Source organism: Neopelma chrysocephalum, unplaced genomic scaffold (assembly GCF_003984885.1).
Source record: "Neopelma chrysocephalum unplaced genomic scaffold, ASM398488v2 Primary Assembly neopelma1_44, whole genome shotgun sequence".
NCBI lineage: Eukaryota > Metazoa > Chordata > Aves > Passeriformes > Pipridae > Neopelma > Neopelma chrysocephalum.
The window spans coordinates 11,193,847-11,206,093 of record NW_020897703.1 but is presented as its reverse complement, the minus strand read 5'-3'; the positions used below and the strand labels follow the sequence as shown (position 1 = coordinate 11,206,093).

At 35.0% G+C, this 12,247-nt stretch overlaps 1 protein-coding gene across 1 annotated transcript in view; it reads right to left on the bottom strand.

Annotated features, from left to right (window-relative positions):
- The window catches only part of TTN (titin), a 237,364-nt gene that overhangs the window by 212,930 nt on the left and 12,187 nt on the right, over nt 1-12,247 (bottom strand). The window contains exons 10-25 of the mRNA XM_027678451.1: nt 11,451-11,588; nt 10,500-10,637; nt 8,030-8,293; nt 7,797-7,916; nt 6,452-6,700; nt 6,118-6,183; nt 5,393-5,651; nt 4,745-4,805; nt 4,419-4,631; nt 3,528-3,670; nt 2,677-2,879; nt 2,333-2,563; nt 1,521-1,765; nt 585-808; nt 303-467; nt 37-205 (exon numbers count right to left, since the gene is read on the bottom strand). Coding sequence (XP_027534252.1) covers nt 37-205; nt 303-467; nt 585-808; nt 1,521-1,765; nt 2,333-2,563; nt 2,677-2,879; nt 3,528-3,670; nt 4,419-4,631; nt 4,745-4,805; nt 5,393-5,651; nt 6,118-6,183; nt 6,452-6,700; nt 7,797-7,916; nt 8,030-8,293; nt 10,500-10,637; nt 11,451-11,588 — 2,888 coding nt within the window. The remainder of the gene's footprint in view (nt 1-36; nt 206-302; nt 468-584; nt 809-1,520; nt 1,766-2,332; nt 2,564-2,676; nt 2,880-3,527; nt 3,671-4,418; nt 4,632-4,744; nt 4,806-5,392; nt 5,652-6,117; nt 6,184-6,451; nt 6,701-7,796; nt 7,917-8,029; nt 8,294-10,499; nt 10,638-11,450; nt 11,589-12,247) is intronic.

The window sequence follows — 12,247 nt, the reverse complement described above, 5'->3', positions numbered from 1 at the left end:
AAATAAAATAAATTCAAATGAAATAAAGATTCTTACTTTATTTTGGGGTATTTATGAGGCACAATGATGTCACTGTTCTTCAGCCATACAATGTCAGGATTAGGGTTACCAGTAGCTTTCACTGCCATCTCCAGTCTAGAGCCCTCCTTCACGCTGACATTCCTCAGCCTTTCCACAAAGTGTGGTCTGACTAGGTCTTCCTTAGCTGAAAGAGTGAGGGTAAGTTATCGCAAGAGGAAATGACATGGTCATGGTTTTTAATAGGAAACACTCATCAGACAAAGAGCATGTACAGCAGATACCTTCCACAGTCAGAGTCATTGAGACTGAAGCTTTGCCTGCCCTATTCTGAGCAATTACAGCCCATTCTCCAGAGTCATCAGGCATTGCAGGGACAATGATCAATGACTGGGTGCCATCTTCTTTAATCACTATTTTATGGGTGTAGTCATTAATGACTTGTTGACCTGCAGATGCACATGAAAAGAAAACAGTTGTACTCAAAACAGTGTCTCAACAAGATGTAAAAGGCATGTAAGATGGTTTTTTATGATTATTTGTTGATGAAAATGAGGTTGATATACCATTATGGAACCAGTATGTCTCTGGCATAGGTCTGCCAACAACTTTTAAGTCAAATCTTGCTGTCTGCCCCTGTGAACATTTAAATGATGTAGGTTTCAGCACAAAAACTGGTTTATACAGTCTCTCCAGTTGTCCTTCATCAGTTTCTTCTAATCTGCGAGCAGGAGAACGAGAAGGAGAACTGCGGGCAGGAGACCGGCTTGGGGAGCGTGGAGAAATAGACCTGGAAGTAAAAGATAACACATATGTGTATGGCAATGTCATATAGAGGGGGGCTGACATGATAAACAGATTTCAACTTTTGTCTTTATCATAATTTATTTAAAAGAGTTTGGCCAACTTATCTTTGTGAGAAATTTTGACAAATTATTTTTTATTTCCAATCAATTTTCTTTAGATTTTTGAAAGGAATTTGTATAGCTGAATAGTATTAGGATATACCACAGCCAGGGAAATTTTGGGTATTGGATACTGCACAGATACGGATGTAATCCTGTGTACATTTGTGTGCAGTTGTGTCTGTGTATGGAGACTGAACATTGCAACACTTGATTTTTTTCTGTCATAGAAATACAGATATTTCCAGGGCAGGAAATAATAGCTGCACACTGCACTAAAACTCCAAGTGCAGAAAAGTTTTTTCCAAAACATTATTACTTTAAGAAATAGATATGGTTGTTGACATTGTAAATCTGATACTGTGGCTGGATATGCATGTGAATGATAGTACTCTGGGAACTGCATTGCTCATTAAGAAGGCAAATCACACAAAGAGTTGGCATGTAAATCAGTATAAGTCATGAAAACAGCGTTTAAAACTTTTCCAGAGGTATGCAAACTCCAATCACTTAAGCTGTTTAACTGCTGAATAATGAGTTTTTGTTGTCTATCACAGCAAATTGAAGTCTCATGAAATTATATTACTGTGTACCTACCTATATCTTTTCATAACTTCTGGTCCTGGCATATAACCTGGAGTTGCTGTTGGTGCAACTGGCTCAACATACAGTTTTGCTGAGCAAATTGCATTTCCTTTCATATTGCTGGCAAAGACAGTATAAATTCCTTCATCTTCAGGTAAAACAACAGGCAAACGGAGACTGGCACTGCCATCCTGCAGAACTTCCATGTGGTAGCGCTCTCCATGCCTTATGCGTTTACCATCTTTGTACCATGCAACCTGCATGGAAAGAAACAGAGGACTGCTATGTGAACTCTATCCTAAAGACAAAGATCCAGTAGTTACCCATACATACAACATACTGCAACTTCTAATTTTTCAGCTGATGCATCATCACAGCCCATGTATATGTGTTAAAACATTAACATTTTTACTTGCAATAGGTAAGAATAAAGTAACATGTTTACACAGTAGCCTAAAACATGAGTTTTGGAGCTAGGAACAGATACATAACCCATTTTGATGAAGAGCAAAGTGACCTAGACTGGACTGCTACTGTGTTCCCCACATGTCCAGGCTGCCTCAGAGACACTCAGAAGCAAGACCAACTTAATTGGTAAACCTAACCTGACTGTGAACTGGCTAACCAACTTAACACTATTCTATGAAGGGTAAAAGAAAAAAATCAACTTAATATCAATACAAAAGACTGGATTTCCTTTGAGAGCTACTGTTTTTTATGCAGAATGTAGAATGTCTGACAATGAGATGTTTTCCAAGGTATTTTTTCTAAGTATACCACCAGATGATTTAAAAAAAAAATTAAGTTACACAGATTTGGGATACCTTTGGCAATGGATATCCAGATGTCTTGCAATGGAAAGTAACTCCTGTCCCTTCAAAGGTTCTGTAATTCTTTAATCTTAAATCAAATCCTGCTTGTATAGCTTCAGATTCAGAAATATCAACCATCATCTCCTCTCCATCTTCTTCGAGTAGTTCATCTAAGGTAGTCTTAATAATTCTGAGTTCAATTTCCTTGATAAGTCTTTCTTCAAAAGAAGAAATATGGAATTCCTATACAGAAAAACAAGACCATTAGTTTTCTGTGTCAGAAAATGACCTTGTAAATAAATTATTTGTATGGTAAAACGTCAGCATACAAAATTAGTATGGGGTGCTGGACATACCTCATCTTCCACAAAAGTTCTGACCACCGCAGTATCTTTTGCCATTTTCTTCCTGATTAGAGCTTGTTCTTTTTCATACTCTTTTTCAAAGTCACCATATGAAATAGGTGGGGCTACCTCAGCCACTTTAGGTTCCTGTACGTATGTGGTCATCTGAGTTTGATACATCATTTCTTGTGATTTCATATAGGCTTCGTAATCAGCTAAGAATTGAGAAAACATTAATTTTGGTAAGTTTTTTGTGGTTTTCTCTGGATGGAACAGACAAAACAAATACGAACTTATTTTACTGGTTTTGGTGATTCAGGCAGACTTCCTGTCTGTTTAGCTAATAAATACAAATTGCAATACAATGCAAAGAGTGATGTAATCATATGAGCTTTATAAACAGGTAAAAGTTTTACTGTGTTATTTAGATGTTCTAGTTCTCAAAGTGGACATACCTGTAGAGATGATTTTACTATTTCTTCACCATGACTCTGTCTCCTGCTAACTTCATTCATTTTTACAGGGCAACTAAAATAATATTAGTGCCTTTCCCTCTAAGAGAGCAACGTATTACTGGATTAACCTTCTTTCCCCACATCACTCTATCAATATCTTATGTAGACTGTTATGTTTGTCAACAGAGGAGTTCCAATAGCTACAGATTCTAGCAAAGAATAAAGTCCTTTAAGAACCTGATGCCAGATACTTGGTCTTGTAGAAACAGAGCCACCAGGTCTCCCTTTACGTTTCTTGAGCTGAATAAACTAAGCTGCAAAGATTTTGCAACACATCTGAAAATCTTTTTCCAGTTTTAAAGTTAAGTTTAACAAGTATTTTTCCCATTTCCTTAATCTACAGTGTACCTTCTTCTAGTAAGGAGACCGTTGCAGAAGCTTCTCCATGAGTATTACGAACGACAATAGTGTATTCTCCGGCATCGTCGGCAAAAGTCATGGAAATTTCAAGTTTGCATTCCCCGGTTTCTCTTTTGTGACTCACTTTGTATCTATAGAAAACATAAAAGTAAAAAATCTCTATAATTCTGATAAACAGACGTTTTAGTGAATTTTCTTTTAGTTATACAGTTAATGAGAATTGCTCCTAACTTGTACAAGTCACAAAAAGAGAGAGTTTTGCAAGCAATTCTCACTCAGTGAATTTGCGGGACCATGTAGGAAACATCACCATACTGAAACTAGAGTACTGGTCTACTTTCATTTTGTTGTCACTAAACAAACAGGATCCAAACACCGGTACTGAAATATCAGAGGTTTAGTTATCAGACAAAATATAATGGTATATGCTGTGTGCACACAGTTTGTCCTAATATGGGTCATTATAGCATGATTATTTCAAGAATGCTACAAATGTAAATTTTTTCTCAGCTAGAAAATGTGTTGCTTTCCATGGACAAAATTTGCATAGACAGAATGCAAACATTGAATAGACAGAATAAAACAAATGCAAAACTTCTTTCTGATTTGTTTATAAGGATATGTAGTATATCTCATTTTATGGTCTTTTGAATTTTTTAATATTTTAAATATTTTAAACATTTTAAAATTTAGCGGCTTTCTGAAGTCACACATTAAGACATGATCCTTTAATATTTCCATTTAAAAAAACAAAATTTCACAAAAATCAATGATGTTATTTGGCTCAGCATCAGTAAGGAAATCGAAATTACTATACTGTCAATTAAATATTCTTAAAAATTATGTTTAAACAGTTTTTGGGCATTGTATTCAAAGTACCTGTAGCCAGTCGTTAGAGGAACTCCACCTTTTTTCCAGTAGACATGTGGCTTTGGGTTGCCCCCTACTTGGCATTCAAATATAATGCTCCCACCTTCAATTAATTTATGCACCATGGGTTTTCTTATGAAGAAAGGAGGTATGGGTTCTCCCGATACTTCCTCTGCTGCAGCAGAGACATCTTCCATTACAATGTCCTTTGTCTCCACATAGCTGAAATAAGATTTCAGGGCAGGTAAGTGAGCTGATGTCTGAAGCTCTCGTAAACAGAGTGCAAGAATCTAATGACTGCAGTAGGAGCAGTCTGTTTAGGGCAGGAACTTTACCGTTTCTCTTCTTTAACAGCCTTCTCAGAAATGGTTTCTCGAGTCTCAATTTCTTCAGTAACTGCAAGGCAAATATGATATAGTGGATTTTAAAATACTTTAATAAGCCTTAAGCAGTGAGTTTAGTTGACACAAAAAGAGTAAATAGTTGTTTGCCTCTGAGGGCTAGGTACTTCCACTGAGGAAGCAGGTTAAGAGTCTCCATCTGCCCATAATTGGCCTTTCCCTCATATTCTCACAGTCCTTTTACCTAATAGCCCTGGAATACAACTCAAGGCATATGTTCTACTTTGGAACTGACAAAATGTCTACAATACATTACAAGTAATATACAGTTGACAAAATTATTAACTTCCTACAGTGACAAAAGAACCTGTCCTCAAGTTGCACCAAGGGAGGTTTAGTTTCAATACGAGGAAACCCTTCACTGAAAGGGTTATCAGGCATTGGAACTGGCTACTCAAGAGTCACCTGGGGATGACTTTTAAATGCCACCTCCACCCTGGAGCTATTTAAAAGATGTGTTCTGTGGCACTTAGGGACATGGTTTAGTGGTGGACTTGGCAGTTCTGGGTCAACAGTTCGGCTCAATGATCTTAAGGGTCTTTTCCAACCTAAACAATTCTATGATTCTATAAATATACTTACCTTTCACATGTAAGTGGCAAGATGTGCTGACACTCCCAGCCTTATTGGTAGCAGTGCAGGTAAATCTTCCACTGTCCTCTGCAAAGGCTTCACGGATTACAAGGCGAGCAAGTCCTGCTTGAAAAGTGATCTGGAAGTCCATTGAGCTCTCAATCTTGTAGTCTTCCCTGTACCATGTCACTGTAGGCTGAGGATGACCAGATATATGGCACTCCAGAGTGACAGACTCACCTTCAGTCACAGTCTTATTTTTGAGGCCCTGTATGACAAAGAACAGGTATCACAGTCAGTATATATTTTCGCTACTAAACAGACACTTAAGTAAGTAAAACCTATTTGAATGGAAAATTTAATATTTACTTCAGAACAGTGTTCTGTTCAGCAGTGTATCCAAGAAAAAAAAAAGGCATTTTCCAAAGGGAAGTATGTGAAAATGGATTTTAGGATCTCTGAACATTACTGTTATTAATAAAATGAAATGGTAGGTTGATGTTTGTGCAAACAGGTCAACCTTCTATGTGACATAATTGTGAAGAATCACCTCCTTAACAGACATCCGGAAGAGTTTGTGTCAGAGATAAATTATATGACTCAGTAAGTCTAATATAGAGTTAAAAATATTAAATAAAGCCAACTTTCAATGGTTAGGTTTTCAGAGACAAAAATTAGATTAAAAAGGGTGAAGATGTATTGTAACTCCCCTAATCTACACACAAATTACTTACTGAGACTAAGGTGGGTGGAGTAGCAGGGATTTCTGCAGGCACCGGAACTCTGGCAGTTTCTGTCACCTAGGTTGTTTAAAGGATAATTAATAAACACCTAACAGACTCAAAGACATAAACAGCATAAATTAAATAAGAAAATAAATCAGATAATGTAAATTCTTTGCTTGTCATTGGTAAATATTAGATCCTTGCATGTAACAAAAAGATAAAAGACTGCAGAATGTTTTAAAAGTGGAAAATTGCAGTAAGAAAACAACAAAAAAAGTGGGGCTATTCTATATTTTTAAGATGAAAGTTAGTCAAATTGATAGAAATTCTCTTAATAACATACCTTTGCTTCACCTTCTTTATGGAACACCAAGTGTTCTTCCCGCACTGCTTCACGTTTAATGCTTGTCTCTTTTTTAGTTTCAACACCCTCTCCAAAGGGAAACTGTGGAGGGGCAACTGGCTCTGCTTTTATCCTGACTTCATGTGGCTTCAGCTGAGGTGGCTTCACAGGCTTGGTGATCTTTTGCACAGCAGAAGTAGCTGATAACTCTTTTTCTAGAGTAGCCATGGCAGATCCAGCTATTGAAACCTAAGGAACAGAAGAGAAAAAGTTACAGCTTTGTTGTTGTTTTATTTTCAAAGGAGAGAGTATATTTCTTGAGCAGATTGCATATGCAGCAGTTGCTTCCTTAGTTACTTGGGTTTTGACACTGAAAAAACAATATATACAAAAATGAATACTAGTATCACATTGCATCAGTAAAATACCAGCTATGTAATATTCTAGTATTATTTTTGATGTGTCTAACATTCAGATGTTTTCTTTTTTTACTTTAAAATGTGATCTTTAAATGGCTAAGAAGTTCTTAAGTGCAATACAAGAAATGTCCTCTCTGTTTCTTCACTTAAGGCCTTAGCTTTCCATTTAATAAGTCTGATACTGCAAGAAACAATACTACTAATTATGTAACTGTTGGTAATTAAAATAACTGAGAAGATTTCAAAATCTTGTTATAGGTGAAATAATTTTTTAAAATATACACAAATACTTAAATAAAACTATTTTAATAGTGTTTAGTTATGTTTTAGGAAAAAATAATTTTTAAAATTCAGGTGAAGAGAGAAAGCATGCTTGAATGACAAAATTAATTACCTGGGAAATTCTAATACTATGTGAAGGAGTCAAACAGAAGAGTGGAAAGAATAACATTAAAAAATAGATGGTGTCATATTATGCAGTCTGGATTTTTTCTATTTAAAAAGATAGCTTAGTACATATTAATCTGCAAGGAAGAAAAAAGCACTCTTTCCAGTCTTCTAGTGAACTGATGCACGTAATAAGATTGAAGAGGGACACTTCTGCTCTTTGAAAAACATAATTTGCACGACAAATATCTACCATTTCACTATTTGACAGGAAGTACTGAAGCTGCATTCTCAAACAGATTACAAAATTGGTTAAATAACTAATAATTATAAATCGCATTTTAGCAATTCATCTGTCTGTTTACAGCAGTGTTCTTCATTAGTCAAACAAGCTTACAAAAATTACTGTAGAGAGCATACAACTCTTCTTGGGAAAGCATCACACTAGAGTGGGAGGAAAAGCCAAATGAAATAGGTCACCTACTGGGTATTAAAAATGAGTATGCTGGTCTTCTTGGTGGGACACAACTTTAACTTACCTCATATGTATGATCTGGTTTAGGAACAGCAACTTTGGCAACTGTGAAGTGAGGACTTGCTGTGCGGGGTCGTGGCTGTTCAACATGAAATATTTTCTCTGTTTCTGTTGCTCTTTTTATCTACACAAAGCAATGAAAAATGTTGTTGAAAATGTGATGCTGTTCTCCAAACTGAAACAGATTTCACTGGGACACGGTTTCTGGAAAAGAATATGATGTAAACTAAGTCTAACCTCTTTTGATACATGAACTTCTTGCTTTTCAGCAGCTGAGATATGTTTCTCAGGAGGAACGTAGACAGTTTTAACTTCTTTAGTGACAACGTGACGTTCTGCTGGGGCCTCAGAAACACGGTCCTCTTTATAGCCATACTCCAAAGTTTTCTGCTTTACATAAGCTTCTTCTGCTTGTTCTGGTTGCCAGGGTGATCGAACACGTGCCTGATCAACTGCTGCAACGACTGTAGCTACAGCTTCAGCCTTTTTTCCAGCTTCAGTCTACAGATAACATCGGCAGAATTTATACAAATATTCATCATTATATTGAAAACTTGCATACATGACAAATAGTTAAAATGTTCAGTATATTCCAGACAAGAAGAGAGTGTATAGTTATGCAAAAGTAATGATGTAAACCTCAAAAGTATACACCTGTAAATACACTACAGAATCAGTAGATTCAAATACGTATTTTTTCTCTAAGTGCTATCTCTGCACATTCAGAATATATCTATGCTTCTCTGTTTATACATATCAATATTTGTCTGCAAGCTCACTTTTAAACTTTATAGTCATATTTGTGGCCATTTGTATAAGAGTATGCAGGTATGTAAATGTGCACATAGTTTAAAGTATGCTCAGCTCCATATAACTGTTAGATACAAGGAACGTAAGGAATGTGTCCAGCATCTGATGTGAATGTATTTACTAAGAAATATACCCATAAAAATTTTTTCACAGGGATATTTGTTCATTCAGTGCTAATCTATTTTAAAGGATTTTACAAAAGAAGGGAGACTGAGATTTCTGGTAATTTGGAAATAACGCATTTGTATCAGGACTTCTATATGTTTCTAATAACTCATAAATATTGTCAACTTCTATGTTATCAGGGTCCAAACTTCTGCCCAGTCAGTCAATAGTAGGTAATAGGATGACTACTAGTATTTTTTACTAATATTGTCATAAATGATCTGGATATAGCAACAGAACATATGAAATGTATGCCTTGTAAATGGGAAAAAACCTAATAGATAATTTCACACTTATTTTGAAATTGTTATCAACTTAAACTAAAATAACTTAAGTGAGGCCAAAATGTGATTGTTTACAGAGACTGTGTTTTCTTATTAAAGTAGTATTTAGGTAACAAGGACCTCTTGTTCAATATCATTGCCAATTTCAAAATAATTGCTTATACTGACTTGAATTTGGCTCTAAATTTACATCATCTAACAAACAATTGAAATTCCTTAGCAGTCTGACTCCTCTGAGTGCATTTTATATGCTATGTTCATTTACTTATATTTTATAAAACTATTTTATGAATCTACTACAGTGAAGATACATAGATTTTAAATAAAAGCTGTTGGTAACTATGCTATTCTCCCACATATGAAAGTTCCTGGCTTTATTGTAACAGAAGACTTTTCTACTGTGACAGTCCTACTGGAACAAAGAAGTATCAACAAGTGCCTGATTGTCAGAAGCAATAAACTGGGCAGACCTGAATGGACATTAAAGTTTGTATTGTACAAAGAACAATTCAAACCTTAATAGAGAGGGTTTTTTTTATCTGACAGCCATAAAGTTACAAGAAATCATCTAGTAGAAATAAGGATTGTAGAGTCAGAAATTTGAACAAGTAAACATTACTTGAACATCGCTGATAATGAGGAGGTTGTCACAGAGAAATCTGGCTGTAGCCTTAAAGGTGACATTTCCTAACAGGGTGGAATATAAACGTCTTGATCTCTAGAAACACAATCATTCTGACTCTGTTACTTGACAATCATCACACTTAAAGGGTGTGTTATCAGGAATTAATTTGAGAGCATTCTGTTGTACCAAAACAGCTCTTAAGAGTGAGGTTTGCAGATAAACCAAATTGTAACAGTGCATTGGTTGTAATTTCTTCCCAGTTCTGGACACTGTGACTGGTGCTTCGGTTTTACCAGTGGCAATTCTTTTTGGAACTACAGTAGTTTTCTTAGCTTCCTTTTTAATCTAGTTTTTATAGCAAAAAAAAAAAAGTTTCATTTACATATGATCTTGAAAGATATTTGAACAATGAAAAAACATTTTAGAATGGTAACAGGGAAAGAGAATTAAGTGGTTAGATCCTTGTGCATTGCACACATCTCTGTATTATATGTATACTGGTAAGTATTGTTACACCTTGGCACTTATTTAAATAAAAGTAATTATTTAAAAAAAAAGTTAAAATGCATTTCAGGAATCAGTCAGTCCATTCCAAAAGTCAGTCAGAAAATAATTATGAGCATCCTATTAAGGAAAACAGAAGAGGAAGATAGAGGTGAAATAATTTAGTCTAATTAGCAATAGGTCTAAAAGTTTGTCAGTGGAATAATCGTAAAAAAAAAAAAAGAGCTTGAAAAGTATAGTTAGTATTTTTTGAGGAAAACATGAGGTTTGTGAAGAAGAAAGGATAAAAACCAGTTATGGTTATAATAGTGCTATTCACCTTTTCATGTGTTATGGTGATTTGTTCTTGTTTGGTAGCAATTCTTTCTTTACTTTTCGATATTGTGACCGATGGTCTAGGTTTATCAGTGGTAATTACTACCTTAGGTACAGAAGGTTTCATATCTTCCTTTCTTATCTATTTTTATGGTAAAGAAAAATAATAGTAATCAATTATGCCTGTTGTCAAAATTACACAGTTTTTTGGGAATGCAGGATAAGGTTTCAGAATGTATATTAATAAGAGAGAAACATCACTTCAGAATTGGAATAATCCCTTTGTAACCAAGTTATAGCCCATCTTATATGCTAGCTGAGAGAAGTGCATTCAAAGCCATTAACATAGTGCATTCATCTGTGTGTGAATTAGAGAAGAATCTTCCCACTTCCTAGTTAATTGTGATGTATCATTGCTATGTTTTGTAGAAAATGTTTGACTAAAAATTATTATTACTGATTTAACATTTATTCCCAATAGAAGATGGAACTATTTCATCAGTTACTCCAGCAAACAGTGGTTCCACAATATGGTCTAACGGAAGCATTCAGTCCTCACACAAATATGAACTTCATTAACTCAAACTCCACTAAATATCATGTCATGAAAGATAACCTTTACAATTTATATTCAGAAATCTACCTTCAGAGAAAAAAAAAAAAGGTCATTAAGCATCAGATGAAAATCTGTGTACCCTGGCAAAAAAAGCCATAATGCCCAAAGGATCAGAAGGGCAGCTGCACTCCTCTGTAGACAGAGCTGCTATGAGGTCAGCAGAACTGACCTGCAGTTCTGGCCTTATCTCTGGAATAACTTGCTTTATAAAGTTTTTATTTTGTAATCTTCTTTTCATAAAGAAGGACAGCAAAGTTACATAGCACATTTGATGAAGAATGAAGTTTTATAAACCTATTAGAGTATCTCAATGAACTAAAGATTGTAACATTTATTTACCTTTTCATGAGCTACGTGCACCTGCTCATGTGTGGTAGATATTTCTTCTCTAGCTCTTGATATTCTTTCTTGTTCTCTGGCTCTGTCTGTGGCAATTATTACTGTGGGTGCCGGAGTTTTCTCTGGTTCTTTTCTCACCTGGACATTTACAAATAAAGACATTTAAATGACATATTATTTTAAAATATAACGTATGTGATTTTCAATGCATTTGGAAAAAAAGAATAGGAAAAAAGAGAGGAAGAATGTCAAACTCTGTATTTTGAAATCATCTGGTCTGGAGACAACAATAACAACATAAACAGACTTCGTATAAAAGATTTAACATAAAAATAATAAAACATTCCACAAATGCTTGCTTTGATACTGAAAGCAGTAATAAAAATTTTTAAAAATGGCTCAGAGAAAAAACTGTCCTGCATTATAATCAGTTTGAGAAAGTGTAGGATATTAAAACCAAGTTTTAGGTAACTTTCACTTTGACAAGAATTCAGATGCCACATTCAGGTATAATGCCCAGGTGAATTTCTGTTTCTCAGTGCTTTAAAGATAGGTTACACTTTCTTCCTTACACATTTCAACTACATTGCAAATGTAATCTTCTCTATAAAAGCCAGTCTTCTATTAAATCATATTTGTCTGATAAAATACATGCTAAAATAATCTGAATTCAAATCATTCATCGGTATTTTCAAATTTGATTTTAATGCAGAATGAGTTTTTCCTCCTTTTTCTGACCCACTGTGCTGCCAACAAACAAAGCAGGCTACAAATGGCAAGCTTAGAGACAAAATCAG